The sequence below is a fragment of the Schistocerca nitens genome, chromosome 8 (assembly GCF_023898315.1).
Source record: "Schistocerca nitens isolate TAMUIC-IGC-003100 chromosome 8, iqSchNite1.1, whole genome shotgun sequence".
Classification (NCBI taxonomy): domain Eukaryota; kingdom Metazoa; phylum Arthropoda; class Insecta; order Orthoptera; family Acrididae; genus Schistocerca; species Schistocerca nitens.
Genome location: NC_064621.1, coordinates 364,590,169 through 364,602,839, shown reverse-complemented (window position 1 = coordinate 364,602,839; position 12,671 = coordinate 364,590,169). Strand labels below are relative to the sequence as shown.

At 44.2% G+C, this 12,671-nt stretch overlaps 1 protein-coding gene across 1 annotated transcript in view; it reads left to right on the top strand.

Moving 5' to 3' along the window:
* The window catches only part of LOC126198908 (myrosinase 1-like), an 85,154-nt gene that overhangs the window by 56,344 nt on the left and 16,139 nt on the right, over positions 1–12,671 (top strand). Inside the window, exon 8 of the mRNA XM_049935535.1 lies at positions 3,932–4,050. Coding sequence (XP_049791492.1) covers positions 3,932–4,050 — 119 coding nt within the window. The remainder of the gene's footprint in view (positions 1–3,931; positions 4,051–12,671) is intronic.

The window sequence follows — 12,671 nt, the reverse complement described above, 5'->3', positions numbered from 1 at the left end:
CCATCTGTTGACCCAGGGATCGAGACGTGGCTGCACGATCCGTTACAGCCATGCGGATAAGATGCCTGTCATCTCGACTGCTAGTGATACGAGGCCGTTGGGATCCAGCACGGCGTTCCGTATTACCCTCCTGAACTCACCGATTCCATATTCTGCTAACAGTCATTGGATCTCGACCAACGCGAGCAGCAATGTCGCGATACGATGAACCGCAATCGCGATAGGCTACAATCCGACCTTCATCAAAGTCGGAAACGTGATGGTACGCATTTCTCCTCCTCACACGAGGCATCACAACAACGTTTCACCAGGCAACGCCGGTCAACTGCTGTTTGTGTATGAGAAATCGGTTGGAAACTTTCGTCATGTCAGCACGTTGTAGGTGTCGCCACCGGCGCCAACCTTGTGTGAATGCTCTGAAAAGCTAATCATTTGCATATCACAGCATCTTCTTCCTGTCGGTTAAATTTCGTATCTGTAGCACTTCATCTTCGTGGCGTAGCAATTTTAATGGCCTGTAGTGTATAAACACAAATAAGTCAAGCTGTCTTGATCGTGATTTGTCGACCTATTGTGGGAGGAAGCCCTTTTTTCGATAAGTGTATTGTTTTATCTCAGCTTCGTAGGAGGTACCACGTTTTAACATGGTGTCCATCTAAGGGTATATTGTAGGAAATACTGAGATTCATTCGAAGCATCTTATGGAAATGTAATTCATCCACTGAAGGAGTGGATTACAAAACACTTTTTCGACTGATTGTTGAATATTGCTCAATAGTCTGGGGCCCTAACCAGAGTGGATTAACAGAACAGATAGGGAAGATCGAACGAAGACGGTGAAACGTTAATCCTCTCAAATGGCGCTTGCCGACTGCCCACCTGTGCTAAGAGAACGAAACGGCAGCCGGCCAGTGGTACACGATGTCCCAAGCACCGATCAGTTTCGGGGCCCAGTCCTAACCTCCGCTTTGACGCCCTAACGAAACCGCCTTGGCCACAGTTCGGCCGTTAGACCAGGAAATACATACAGACTCACTGCGGAAGAAAGCCTTACCAAAGAAACGGAAAGGGTACTTCCGCAGTCTTCATTCCTGCCCCATATACAAATCAAGTAAGACATTATACACGCATTACTCTATCGAAAACAGAAACTCTGCGTATCACGTCGTGGAATTAATTCAAGTTCTTAATGAAAATGAAACGCCAGGCTGGCTACAGCCGGACGCTTTTCACTTGAAAGGACAATAAACTGTGACAGATGAAGCAGACTAGCACAGGCAAAAACTGTCTTCCTGGACAACAGAAATCTACTAGTATCAAACATCGTCCTTAATTTGAGAAGAAATTTCTGAGAATGAATGTTTGGAGCGCAGCATTTTATGGTAGTGAAACAATGGACTGTGGGAAACCGAAAAAGAAGAAAACCGAAGCGTCTGAGATGTGGTGCTACAGAAGAATGTTGAAAATTAGGTGGAATGATAGGACACGTGTAAAGACATCATAGAATAGGCACCGTGGTACTAAAGGAAGATGTAAGAGGGTAAAAACTGGAGAGGTAGACAGAAGCTGGAATACACACAACGAATATCTGAGGACGCTGGGTACAATTGCAGCTCTGAGATGGAGAGTTTGGCACAGGAGAGGAATTCGTTGCGGGCCGCATCAACCCAGACAGAACACTGATGACGCAAGAAAAAAAGATTCAACACTTAATTCAAACGCCTTACTCGCTATGTAAGGATAATCAACCGCTTAGACAACCGCTTACTACCATGAAACAAAGGGAAGAAATCCCATGTGCGGCGTCTACCTCGGAATCTTGTAAATTCTACTTTTATGTTTTAATATCGTAGCTTTTTGTGGATTGTGCCAACGTTATCCTGACACTGAACGAAAAAGCGCCTGAGAACACAACTTTTCCTCTTACAGCTTTAGAAGGAGATCCGGGCGCGAAAGGAGACTAGCTCTGCCCCTCCAACAGATAGTGCAACAACCTTTTTATTCGCTAAGATTGGCAGCGAGCCGATATTCAGCACCAAAGTCTCGGTCTTCCATCTTCAGAACTAGGGACCCAATGTATCAAAGAGCATAACAACGAGGACTGTGAGGGAATGACATCATATCAACGGTTTAAGAGGGGCGACGGGATTCGATCCACACCTGGTCACTCTTGTATAAAATGCGCTAATACATAACGCTTAGGGCTAAATAAACAAGGAAAGAAGTACACCGCTTGTGTGCTGCATACGTCTCACAAATATTACATGAAAGTATACGAGGTGCTATCCAAAATTTTCGGGACTGGTGCTGCCATCTGTTGCAAAACCTTACCTTTGGACTAATGGTCACCATCACCCTCGAAGTAGTTCCCATCTGCACATACACAATGGTCCCAGCGCTTCTGCCACTGGTCAAACTTTTTCAGGAAGTCCTGTTCTTTGAGGGTGTTTATCACCGCCAGCGATGCTTCGTAAATCCTCTCTGGAGTGTCGAACCGACGGCCTTTCAACTTGAGTTTCAGTTTTGGGAATAGCGCGAAGTCGCATGGCGCCAAATCTGGCGAGTGCAGTGGGTGAGGTACAACCGCCATGTTGTTTTTTGCCAAAAAGGTCCTGGCGCGTTGTCGTGATGCAGCAGCCAGTTCTCTTGACGCCAAAGTTAGGGCCGTCACCGCCGCACGTTTTCACGGAGCCATCACAAAACGTCACAGCAGTACGCGGAATTCGCTGTTTGGTTGGGTGGGATGAATTCTTTGTGCACAATTCCCTAGGTATCAAAGAAAATGATGATCATGCTCTTCAATTTGCTCTTCACCTATCTCGTTTTTTTGTGTCATGGAGAGTCCAGGCTCTTTGACTGGGACGATTGTTGCTTTGTCTCTGGGTCATAACCGTAAATCCAGCTCTCGTCGCCGGTGATAACCCATGACAAGAAGGTTGGATCATCAGATACGGTCTGACGAAGGTCTGCGCACACTTCAACACGCTGTGCCTTCTGATCGGTAGTCAAGATCCTTGGCACAAATTTTGTGGCGACACAATGCATGCCCAATTCATCAGTCAACATTCGTTCACATGTCCCATAACCAATACCCACTTCATCCGCAAGGTCTTGAATGGTTCGACGTCGATCCACACGAACCAATTGTTGAAGTTTGGCAACAGTGTCTGGCGTTGTGCGGCTAACGGGCCTTCCAGTGTGAGCATCATCTTCGACATCTGTACGGCCGACCCTGAACCGAGCATGCCACTCAAACACACATGTATGGCTCATGCTCTGTCCCCTAAACACTTGTTGAATCATTGCAAGGGTCTCTGTAACATTTTTCCTGAGATTCGCACAGAATTTGATACACACGCGCTGTTCTGTTCGCGGATCCATCATAAAATCGCCACACACCAAACACAGAGTATTATGGAAATAACTGTGGACACGATCAGCCGGCCTGTGTGGCCGAGCGGTTCTAGGCGCTTCAGTCTGGAACCGCGTGACCGCTACGGTCGCAGGTTCGAATCCTGCCTCGGGCATGGATGTGCATGATGTTCTTAGGTTAGTTAGGTTTAAGTAGTTCTAAGTTCTAGGGGACTGATGACCTCAGAAGTTAAGTCCCATAGTGCTCAGAGCCATTTGAACCATTTGACACGCAACACGTCCTCCCAGTTGAATGCCACTCACCACACTCACTCATCAATTATGCAGCTCTCGCCACCTAGCAGTGCAAATATCTACTACTCGTATTTTCCAGATGGCAGCACCAGTCCCGAAAATTTTGGATTCTACCTCGTAATCTCTCGCGTTTCTTGGAGCTACTCTGGTTGTTTATCGTGATCTGCTGTTCGTGCTAAGTACTTAAAATGGTAGGGTAAATGTTCTGTTGCATTGACTCTGGAGAGATAATCTATAAACCTTACGTTCTTTTTTTTTATTTTAGGGTCTGCTGACTTCTTCGGACTGAATCACTACAGGACGTACTATGCAGCGGCCGGAGAGACAGGGCCAGTCCCTTCAAAGAGGCGAGACTCTGGAGCGTACACCACAAGCAGCGACGAGGTTAGTTTACGGGCTGTTTGAGAAGCGTTTGACACAAACAATTCGTCCTCACTGTGATCTTTTTGTTTAAACAGGTTTCAAATTTCTTTTGCCGTGTACGTAATATCTGTGTTTACAAAATGATAAACTGCGATTTAAGAGCATATTGAGTGGGCCTTAATACAAGGCTTGAACAAACGATTTTACCGTAAGAAACTTCCAGGCAGATTAAAACTGTGTGCCGGACCGAGACTCGAACTCGGGACCTTTTCCTTTCGCGGGCAGCGGAGAGCTTTGCGAAGTTTGGAAGGTAGGAGACGAGATACTGGCAGAAATAAAGCTGTGAGGAAGGGGCGCGAGTCGTGCTTGGGTAGCTCAGATGGTAGAACACTTGCCTGCGAAAAGCAAAGGTCCTGAGTTCGAGTCTCAGTCCAGCACACAGTTTTAATCTGTCAGGAAGTTTCATATCAGTGCACACTCCGCTGCGGAGTGAAAATCTCATTCTGGATTTTCCCGTAAGTTTCTTTCCATTGTTATACACGGTTTCCATTTAGAATACAAACTGTTGCGAAACTTTTCTGTGTACATTCGGTCGGCTTGTGTCTGAAAGTTCCTGTAGCGGTTAGTTCTCCTTCTTCGCCAGTCATGCACAGTAATAGATACACTACACCGAGGACTTATCACGGACGGATTATGCAATGTTTTTTAGGGAACTGCCACCAACATCGAAGAGGTGGGCAAATGTTTGTTATAACACCTGAGGTGTTGACGTACACGTGCCTCAAATGCCTTTATCGTTTACGACTTTCACCGATCTGAAATATTCATTCCAGATCTTTGATTCCGTATTTTATAATGCTCAGTTTAGGAGCATCTACCATACATAAAATTTTGACCCTAAATGTGTGAGACACCCTGGGTGTTATTTCATATCTCATCCACTGCACTCCTTTAGACCTCGGCGAAAACTGCATTTACATTATGTCTCGCAACTAATCACAGCGGGATCTTTAATTTATAATGTCATAGTAAACAGTGATTTATCCGATTAACAACCAAACAGTGTGGCAGATCGAATACGTCCATGTTGAATAACAATAAATCTTCCTTCATTTTCTTGTCCACTTCAGCCACACGGCTGCTGAACTAATTACACCCTAGTCTGCGTCTTACTCTAATCCCCTCTGCGTTTAAGACGAGGTTAAAGCTTTATTTGATCCTCCTCTCTCGGCTTATATCACCTGTTTTCTTTCTGTCCAACGGGGGACCAATATCTCTGTCACAGTATAAACTATGTATGCTCTGCCCATCCCTTTCTATTTGTTTTCTTACTTTCATCTCATCTACTCTTCTTACCCTATAATCCTCGCTCTTCGTCTTATCAGTCAGCTTCTTCTCCATAGCAATTCCTTCTGTACTGTTGATATACGATTCTGTTAGAATTCATTAGTCACATTTGAGAAGAACATAATGCGCAAATTTCTTAATACAATGTTAACAAAACTGCCATTTCTCAAACTCCATATAGTCATTACTACGTAAAAATATATTGATATTATGATCATTTTTATAGTAATTATTATTAACATAAATTATTATGTGCCATACAAATTGTAAGGATGTAGGCTGCAGTAGGTACTGGGAGATGAAGAGGCTTGCACAGGATGGAGTAGCATGGAGAGCTGCATCAAAAAAGTCTCAGGACTGAAGACCACAACAACAACATACAAATTGTAATGTTGCCCCACTAAGGATGTCTGCTTAGGTACCAGAGATGCTCTCAAGGACCTAATCTTGTTAATCTTGCTAGATGAAATAAATGCATGCAGATAAATAAATAAACAATTAGTTACGATGCAAAAAGAGACAGCCAGAGTTGCCATTAAATGGATGTTTATTTAGTAGGTGACCGGCCATTCTCAAATGAATCAATGTCTGCCAAGTAAAATGTCCGTCAAAACAGCAGTAAACAAAGTGCTTATATGTACGTACAGTCCCAACTAACGTTCGTTAAAGAACGTTGGTTGGGACCGTACGCATATGTAGGCACTTTCTTTACCGCTACTTTGATTGACCTTTTGCTTGACAAACATTGGCTTGATTGAGAATGGACGTAGCTCGAAGCTGGTCACCGGCTAAATAAACAGCCCGAAACCACCCACCGACTAAATAAACATCCGTTTTAGTTGCAACTCTGGATGTCTCTTTTTGCATCACAATCTAAAAATGAGTTGCTTTCGCACTATACCTAGCAAGCTGGAGCTATGCAAATAATTAATTGAACTGTCAAGATACATTCTAGGAAGAATGTTTTATCTGCCACAACTGGATTTCAAACCATGCTGCGAACGACGAGTGCTGTGTCAGATATAGTGCAAGACGGGTCAGTCACGCTGCGACTTATGTGCAATGACATATCACGACTAAAAAAAAAAAAAAATAAATAAATAAATTTTTTTTGGTGAGCTGGTCCGTTGTTGGGTCACCATTGGAAAATTGTTTTCCAAAAGTTTCAGAGACTCCAGAGTTTCTTGAAGATGAATTTTGTCCCGGTCGACCAGCAACGTCAGTGACCCAAGAAAACGTTAATGCTCTGAGAAAATAGTTGAATGTGATCCTTGTTGTTATATTGAAGGGACTACATTGGATCTACTGCGACACAGACTATTGTGCACGATCATTTAGGCCTAACCAAGAGACGTGAAAGTTGGGTGGCACATTCGCCGACAGAAGTTCAGAACCACACAAGAATGGATTGCTGTCGTCATATGCTTGAAAAATTCGACTAAGAGCGGTCCAAAGACACAATATTGTCACAGGCGATGAAACATGGAAAGACCATTATGAGCAGGATACGAAGAGGCGCTCTTCAGTACGTGCTTTCCGAGTGAAGAACTCCCCGATGAAATTTCGGAGGAGCTCTGAAAAGAAGACGGTGGCGACTTTCTCCACTAAGAGGGGTCATATTTGACCTGTATCCTTGGACACGCGTGGCACAGTCAATGCTGAGTGGTATGCGACTGAATATCTGCCGGAAGTCTTCGGCACACAGAGGTCGCAGAACCCAGAGACGAAGAGTGGGCACCTTCTTCTGCATCACGACAATGTCTCCGCACTCACGAAAGCCATAACAATGAACTTCCCGGAGCAGTAAAAGTACGTTTGTTACTGTATCTACTCTATTCACTTCACCTGGCCCCCTGCGACTTCTTCCTGTTCCAAAAGACGAAGAAAAAAATGATGGGTAATGTTGTTCATCCGATGAAGAGGCTGTCGCGACTAAAACAGTGCTCCAAGTAACTTCCGTACAGAAGCTTGACTCAGGTGTCTTCGAAGGATGGAAACATGAATAAGTGCTCGTCGAAAATATTTTGAAAAATTGTAACAGTTATATTGCAAATGAATTTTTTCTCAATGTCCGAAAGAACAGATACACTCTTAGTATATATGTAGCTAAGGCTCATCGGCCACTTGACCATATTCTTCTTCTGTGCGAATACACAAACAGTGCCCGAACTCTTACGGGAATCGGCAACGCGCCGCGAGTAATGAGTATAATGGGAGGGGGCACTACGAATATAGTGCGGGAAAATACGTTGAGAATGTGGGTTTCGCGGGAGGCGTGCCAGAGACAAATCCCTGTAGGCGCGCTATCCTCTGTGTCCCCGGTGGATGAGATGGATAGAGCGTCTGCCATGTAAGCAGGAGATCCCGGGTTCGAGTCCCGGTCGGGGCACACATTTTCATCTGTCCCCGTTGACGCATGTCAACGCCTGTAAGCAGCTAGTGGTGTTCATTTCATTGTAATTTCATTCTAACGAGCTGCATGGTCACCGATGGTATCTGTTCTTTCGGACATGTCCGAAAGAACAGATACCATCTTAGTATATACTTAGTATATAAAAACCGTTATGTCGTGCTCGGCTCTGATCACCAGTAACGGGGACTGGAATAGTACATCAACTACAGTCTACCAACTGTAGATTGATTGATCTGCTCCATAGGCCTGATGGAAGGCTTCAGCCAGTAGTTTGTTTTTGATTGCAGCCATGTTACCTAGCTAACAGCTGTCTGCTGTGTTCTTGTTTTGTACTTAACTGGTCTCAGAAATATTTATTCTACAAGTGTTGCGGTTAGGATCCTTTTTAAGCACGGCAATACCTAAGACAGTTTCAGTTACAATTGCGAACAACATGTTAGCGATCTTTACGCCTGCGCGTGACTTCCGCTTTCGCGGAGGCATGAAGCACCGTTAAGGTGCCTGCACTGTGGGAGGGATGCATGTATTACACTTCACAAAATGGACATCGATAACATTCAAGAAATCTTCAAAGCAAACCATTAACTTGCACCACGAACACCGAATCATAAATGGCGAGCCACAGTGATCACAGAGGTTCACACCAGTAAGATCGAAGGCGAACTCCTTGGGGGTTACAAACGGTGCACGACGTTCAGCTAGGTATCGGCTCTTAAAGAGTGCATATGGAATCATATTGGTGTAACGGGGTGATGAGAAGTGATGGAATGTGATGGCATGCAACCGAATGCGAAGCAGTCTGTCGTGGAGCTTATCGTGAGAAGAAAAACATCCAGAGGCTGAATTTGTCCAGGGGCTCCAGGTGGTACGAACTGTTTTCGGGAGTGATAGTTTTCTCTAAAGGAGTATCATTTTTATACGCAAACCAGGAATCAAGCAAAAGCAAGTTATTTTGACTCGCTATTGGCCAGAACGAGTGCTCATACCATAGCTATAGTTCTCTTACGCCCATTTTTCCACTCTCGCTTGCTTTGACGTTCATATTCCCTTCTGCCCTTGCAGTATCACCACACGAGACAGAATCGTAGGGGGCATAGCACCTCTAACTTCTCGCAGCGCATTAAATAACTTTCTAGTCAATTTACCATCCAGATTAACAGTCGGCATAATTCTATATGACTGCTGTAAGGCATTGATTTTAGTTAATCTTGATACAACTCTCTTAGTACCTCTGGTTTCCAGGGTTCCTTTCATACGCATTCCCGCTTCAAATCCCGATTGGTCTGAGTTGAAATCAAGTTCCTTACTGGATGATCGAATTAGTTAGTTTATCTCATCTAAAAATTTTCGGGCCGATTCTGAAGTTTTCTGCGCATCGTCAAGTTGACGCTTTGTTTGGAATTTCATTACCTTACGTCTTCCAATTCTGTAGCACTGTTAGAAATTACGCAACCATCCACTGCTTCCCTGGAAATCACTGTAATCCATGTCGCGTGCAATTTGATGTGTATGATAAATAAAAGAAAGATTTAAGCGTGGAATTAAAATTCAAGGCGAAAGGAAATCAATAACAAGATTCGTTGATGACTTTGCTATCCTCAGTGAAAGTGAAGAAGAATTATAGGATCTGCTGAATGAAATGAACTGTCTAATCAGTACAGAATGTGGATTGAGAGTAAATCCAAGATAGACGAAAGTAATGAGAAGTGGTAGAAATAAGAGATGCGAGAAACTTAACATCAGGATTGGTGATCACGAAGGAGATGAAGTTAAGGAATTCTGCTACCTAGGCAGCAAAATAAACCATGACGGACGGAGCAAGGAGGACAAAAAAAGCAGACTAGACCGGTAAAAAGGGCATTCCTGGCCAAGAGAAGTCTATTAGCGTCAAACATAGGACTTAAATTGAGAAAGAAAATTCTAAAAATGTATTTTTGGAGCACAGCATTGTATGGTAGTAAAACAAGGACTGCGGGAGAACCAAAAAAGAAGGGAATCGAAGCGTTTGAGATGAAGAATGTTGAAAATTAGGTGGACCGTTAAGGTAAGAAATGACGAGGTTTTCCAGAGAATCGGCGAGGAAAGGAACAAAAAGAATTTGTGGAAAGCACTGACAAGGAGAAGGTACAGGATGGCAGGGCATCTGTTAAGACATCACGGGATAACTTCCATGGTATTAGAAGAAGCTATAGAGGATAAAAACTGTAGAGGAAAGCAGAGATTGGAATATATCCAGCAAATAATTGTGAACGTAGGACGCAACTGCTATTGTGAGATGAAGAGGTTGGCACGGGAGAGGAAATAAGTGCGCCTTCTTCTCTCTTTAACATACGTACTTTTTCTTATGTACTACACGGTCATATCGCTGTGGACTTATTAGAAGTCATAATTATTTTTTTTACTATGGTGCAGATGATCTTCCTGGCACATAATTTTGGCTCCCAATCCGACATGGATGACGAACTACATGGCTCGATATCTGTTACACCGTTTCACTTGTTAAGCACATATCGTTATTATTTACTCCTCATAAGCACTGTTCGCACAGTAGATATAATACATCATTTGCCATTTCTTTCTCACTGCGAAATTCCTTGGGTTTCTTTCTGACGAAATGTCAACTTCGGTAACTGTTGTTGTAGATGTAATGCAATATAATGCCCTGTTTTGTGTCACCATCACTAGCACTATAGCACTGTTGTGAGTTACTCGTCGACCAAGCAGCGCCCGCATCTCGTGGTCGTGCGGTAGCGTTCTCGCTTCCCACGCCCGGGTTCCCGGGTTCGATTCCCGGCGGGGTCAGGGATTTTCTCTGCCTCGTGATGGCTGGGTGTTGTGTGCTGTCCTTAGGTTAGTTAGGTTTAAGTAGTTCTAAGTTCTAGGGGACTTATGACCACAGCAGTTGAGTCCCATAGTGCTCAGAGCCATTTTTTTTGACTAAGCAGCTCAATTACTCTCTGTAGCCTCTTGCTGTTCTCTCTCTCTCTCACACACACAACGAATACCTCCAAGCGCGCCCCTGTTGCCATCAGTAGCCAATGTCGTGGTTGCATGGTAGACAATATGTGGGGCGCCAAACGCCGCAAACATCATTCGTCTTTTGCGACCTCGCACTGATTGGGTTCTTTGTCAAATCACCAGCAACGATTATCTAACAAGTCGTGAACTCGAATATTACAACATCACGGTCCAGTGTGGGCTTTAACCATCGTATGACTCCGAAACTTGGTAGATATTCTAATGCGTTAATGCGGAACCGATTTACGCTTTCTGGACGAGCAACATGAGGATGCGCCCCATCTTGCAAGAAAACAGTGGTTTCCACACGCTATGCATTTCAAAAGCAAGAGTCACATACCGTACAAGGTCTCTATAGCGTGCAGACATTACGGTACACCTGACAGGTCCTGTTTTGGCCACCAGCTGCAAATGTGGTACTGTGAATGCAAGACAGACTTACAGGAGTATTTCCGTATGTAATGGATGATGAATGGGACTTGGGCAGAAAAGGTCAAACAAATGAGAAAGGCATAATGTTGATGTTATTATTAACTGTCACTTAGACAATTTGTTCAGTATGAGCACCGGAGGCCTCGACGAGATGCTGTATCCGTAAAACGACGTGATAACAGTTGCTTACAGCATTTCCGGTGGAATATAACAAGGGAACCTCCCCATCGCACCCCCCTCAGATTTAGTTATAAGTTAGCACAGTGGATAGGCCTTGAAAAACTGAACACAGATCAATCGAGAAAACAGGAAGAAGTTGTGTGGAACTATGAAAAAAATATGCAAAATATACAAACTGAGTAGTCCATGGGCATGATAGGCAACATTGAGGAGCGTGTGAGCATAGGAGCGCCGTGGTCCCGTGGTTAGAGTGAGCAGCTGCGGAACGAGGGGTGCTTGGTTCAAGTCTTCCCTCGAGTGAAAATTTTAATTTTTTTATTTTCGCGAAGTTGTGATCTGTCCGTTCGTTCACTGACTTCTCTGTTCACTGTAATAAGTTTAGTGTCTGTGTTTTGCTATCGCACCGCAAAACCGTGCGATTAGTAGACGAAAGGACGTGCCTCTCCAATGGGAACCGAAAACATTTGATCGCGAGGTCATAGGTCAACCGATTCCTCCACAGGAAAACACGTCTGATATATTCTATACGACACTGGTGACGGCATGTGCGTCACATGACAGGAATATGTTGTCGACCCACCTAGCTTGCACACTTGGCGAATGGGTAAAAAGATTCTTCTACCTTGCCTGATTTAGGTTTTCTTGTGTATGTGATCATCACTCCCAAAAAGTGATGAAAACATAAGAGTTTGTCAGATAATAATTGTCTGAAAATAAAAAATTAAACTTTTCTCTCGAGGGAAGACTTGAACCAAGGACCTCTCGCTCCGCAGCTGCTCACGCTAACCACGGGACCACGGCGCTCCTGAGCTCAGACTGCCGTTGAAGTTGCCTATCTTGCCATGGACTACTCAGTATGTATATTTTGCTTATTTTTTTCATAGTTCCACACAACTTCTTCCTGTTTTCTCGATTGATCTGTGTTCAGTTTTTCAAGGCCTATCCACTGTGCCAACTTATAACCAAATCTGAGGGGGGTGCGATGGGGAGGTTCCCTTGTAAGAAACCTATTCCTGTATACTGGCCTTTAAATCAGGTAGAAACGGAACGTGTCCCCGGTTAACGCGTTCTTTTAGATATTCCCACAGCCAAAAGTCACTTGGATACAGATCAGGTGTTCTTGCAGGCCACGCATCTGGGAAACCTCTGGAGATAATACATTCGTGGAAGATGTATTAAGCAGATCTTTCTGGACGAGCGACATGAGGTGGCGCCCCATCTTGCATGAAAACAGTGGTTTCCACACAGCTAT